Raw genomic sequence first — 3,922 nt, forward strand, 5'->3', positions numbered from 1 at the left:
GATATTATATCATATAACTTTACAATATTTAAAAGCCACATTATCCGTTGATAGTAAATGTTAAAGTTTCTAGTTTCAACCTTTCTTTTTACAAAAATAAAAGAAAAACAGAAATGAAAAGACTAGGAAATTTCCAAGTAAGTCTGCATGGCTTCAAAATAATAGCTTTGGAAAGAGAGAGATTTGCATTTTTCTTTTATGTTTTGATGTCGGAGTTAACCAAAGGCTGTCGGAATTTGGGTACGAAAGCCCGTTTCTGTATTTAAGTTAGCTAAAATAAAATTTATAATTAAAACAAAAGAGCCAATTGAATGATAATTAATATATCGGATGCTATGATAATCCCGTTAATTTCCAGCGTGATGGATCTTATGAATCTAAAAGCCTAAACATTGAATCACAGCGGGTATAAACAAATTCTCGGCATCTTTGTTTTATGACAAAAATCAGCCAAAGTAACCCTTAAAACACTTTTTAGTTTTTTGGAACGAAAACCCTAATTCATAAAGTTCAATTCAAGAGGAGGAGAAGAAACCATAAGCTTTTTGTTTTTGGCGCTACTTTTTAACCCCACAAAAACTTTGCTTGCCTTTTTAGACAAGTGTTCCACTACCAAATAGCTGAGTCGATGACTTCATCTAGCAGTTCAAAGACCCAATGTTGATCCCATGTTGACTACCAGCTCCACCCATGTTTCTCACCATTTCTCCCACTCCCAGAAAATCCAATGTTAATTTGTCACTCCCGGCGCCCATGCTTCCCGCCAGATTTTGATGCAACTTATTACCTTCATTAACGTTCGAGAAGTTGGTGTTGTCAGTCCATGCGAATCCTCCGACGAAGTTGCTTTGATCTTGTCCCTGGCCGGCACCGAAAATGGAAGAGTTAACATTGGCGAGAGAATTCATTAGTCCTTGAAGATTGTTTTTATCGTTCTCCATCTGTGATCTCAGCGTTTCTCCTTCTCCTCCACCGCCTCTGCTACTTCGGCCGCCGCCGCCGCCACCACCAAAATTGCTGCCGAAGTTAGCGGCTAAATCTTGTCTTTCGGGTTTCATCCCACTCGAAGAAGAGCTCCCCATTCCTCTCAGCAAAGAGGAAGTGTGGTTGCTTGTAGTTGAACCCATTTGAGCAGCTTTCTGAAGCAATGCGGTTGCCGACATGTTTGGAGAAATGTTCTCATGTTGCATTGAGGTAGTAGTGCTGTAATGAGAGGACAGCCCCGAACCGACCTGATCACCCATGTTGAACTGATTACCACTCAAAAAACCGGAATTCAATAAGTTGACGGCAGATGCGCCGCCGCTTTCACCGGAATTGTTGGGGAAGAAGCCTAAATTGAAAAGATTGGTAGAGTTGGCACCGGAATTGTTATTATTGCCTTGAAGGTCCTGAAGTTGCATTAGACCATGTAATGCTTTGTTGATGTACGCTCCATTCCCATGGGGAGATCGATGGTCCTGGTGAAAACCTTGGTTGGCCGCATCCTCCATGAAGAACATCGATCTGGGCATGTTTTGTAACGATGAAGGATTCGAGGGGGAGCCAATGAGGTGCTCGAACTTGGTGGCTCCGCCTCTTCCCAACCTCAACATATTGCTGGATGGTTGATTCTGAGCATGCATTTGGGATAATCCTAAGCTCATTTGATGAGGATGATTACTTCCAAAGAGATGATGGCTCCCCATTGCGGTTAAGTCATTGGGTGGGTGTCTCGCGGTTTCTTGAGCCAACGCATAGCAAAACGCCTGATGAGTGATGAAACTATCACGTCTGCAGTGAATAATAAAGAAAATTTGTTAATAGAATTCCATTAATGAAAGCTCAAACTTAAAGGTGTTGAAAATCAAAGTATTTCCATTGTTTGATCATTTTTACCATTTGGAGAAGAAGGTGTTCAATAAATGAAGAGAGGGAATCATTTCCCAGTTGATGTAAAGCATAAAAAAGGAAAAATCTGAAAAAGTTGTTTATTATTCATGGAAAGAATAATTTTCCATAACTATGAAAGCCATTAACAAATGACAAAAACAGTTTCTGGCTCAGCCCAATGAGTTTTTTCACCAATAAGAAACTTTGAGGAGGGAAAAAAAAAACTGGGTAAAAGAGCAGATATAGAATTGTTGCATGAAAGAATCAAAGAATTGTCCTCGAATTGTACAAAAAAGAGTGACAAAAAAAAAAAAGAAGTGCCCCACACTGGCAAGAACCCTAACGTTAAAACAGTTGCAGTAATAATATATGTATATATATAAAAATCTCATCAGAAGATAACAAATCCAGTAACAATATACTTCGTGACAGCGTATGAATTAACAACACGTGAATATGAAAAAGATGTAAGGCGATGTTACCAAGGAAGAAAATAAAGAAGAAAAATTTACTGATTTTTTTTGTTTGGTTGCGGAGAATCCTCATCAGCCGTGACAATTTCGCAGATTTTTGTTCACGTGCAAGACCAGTTTTTTTAAGAGTTTTAAAGAAGAAGAAGATGATGATGAAGAAGAGATCTAATGTAAAAGATAGATAATCCAAAAAGGTGAAACAAAAGAACAGGCTTTATCACTGCCCAAATCCCAGTCCCCAAATCTTTTTTTTTCTCTTTTCTTCTCTCATGATAACGTGATTTTGTAACCTTTGATGATAAAAGGGAAAAGAAAAGTTTCATGTTAATGATTATGGAAATAATTAGAGATTTTACTTAGAGAAAAGGGTGCCACAGTCACATCTGTATTCTCTAGTTCCGCAAGTCTTCGAATGAGCTTTCAAGTCGGACTGCACGGCGTACCGCTTCGAGCACTTCTCACACTTCCATTTCTTCTCGCCGTGCTTTCTGAAGTAATGCTTTTTGATGCCGGTGAGGTCGCCGAGTGCCCTCGCCGGCTCGTGGTGGACGCAAGTGAGTTCGGGGCAAAGATACACCTTCTTCTTCACTTCTTTCGTTGTCTTTTGCTTTAGCTTCCATGGCAGATTGTGTCCTCTTCTATGGAGCTGTAAATTTTGCTCCCTTTGGAACCCTTTGTTGCATACTTCACAAACGAATCTGTTTGTTGCCATTAAAGACTTGGGAGAGAGCGCTATCACCTCAACATGAGGATCTGCTTAGTAAAAACCCAGGATAAACAAAAAAAATTGGGGGAAAAGACGACAAATTAAAAACAAAAACCAGATGGTAAAACAAAAGCTGACCAACTTTTGGATTAGGGTTCATTGGATTATCTTAAACAAAAAATTCTCTTTGTTCTATTGAATTTACTCATGCGGATGTATATATGTAAAGAGATACTTGCTTGGTGTTCCGGGTTGACTTCTCTTCTTCTTCGTCTGTGGAGCAGTTGACGAAGACGGTGGGGTGGTGGTTGATTTCTCTTCGTTTGTTCCGAAGAAAGCTGCCGATGAAGAAGCGGCGGCCATTTTCAATTGCTTTTGAGCTTTCTCAGCAGGCGAAACCAATCTCTTCACAACCAGCAAACCTAGAATCCAGAAAAATCATTCAAAATCACCAAAGAGAAAAAAAGAAAGGGTTGTTGATGCCATAGGAAGGGGATGATGCTTTTTTTTTCCACATCCCCTTTTGTTTTCTTTTGAAAATCTTTGAAGGAATCAATAAAATAAGGAAGAAGACAAAAAAAAAAATCAGAGAGGAAGAAGAAGAAAAACTAGAGATGAAAAGGCCACAAGATACCAAGAAGGAAGTGTATAAGGAGACAGCAACAATCCGGAGTTGAAGAGAAAGAAAACAATCAAAATTATAGACTCCTCTGAAATTCTTCTTCAAAATTGTTGTTTTTTTATTATAAAATATATGACTTAACACTTGCAAACTTTACTCAACCATTAATGTCTATATATATATATATATATATTATATTACATACATAAACAAATACATACATGTTTATCCCTTATACTCTCTCTCCTC

General features: G+C 38.5%; 1 protein-coding gene across 1 annotated transcript; it reads right to left on the minus strand.

Moving 5' to 3' along the window:
- Window positions 1-431: 431 nt before the first annotated feature.
- LOC120187533 (protein indeterminate-domain 4, chloroplastic-like) lies at window positions 432-3,241 on the minus strand. The gene is made up of 2 exons (XM_039191241.1): window positions 2,702-3,241; window positions 432-1,773 (listed from the first exon to the last, which is right to left on the minus strand). The coding sequence occupies exons 1-2, from the start codon at window positions 3,055-3,057 to the stop codon at window positions 639-641; spliced, it is 1,491 nt and encodes a 496-aa protein (XP_039047172.1). The 5' UTR covers window positions 3,058-3,241; the 3' UTR covers window positions 432-638.
- Window positions 3,242-3,922: the final 681 nt, after the last annotated feature.

Source organism: Hibiscus syriacus, unplaced genomic scaffold, assembly GCF_006381635.1.
Source record: "Hibiscus syriacus cultivar Baekdansim isolate YM2019G1 unplaced genomic scaffold, ASM638163v2 tig00113725_pilon, whole genome shotgun sequence".
Lineage (NCBI taxonomy): Eukaryota > Viridiplantae > Streptophyta > Magnoliopsida > Malvales > Malvaceae > Hibiscus > Hibiscus syriacus.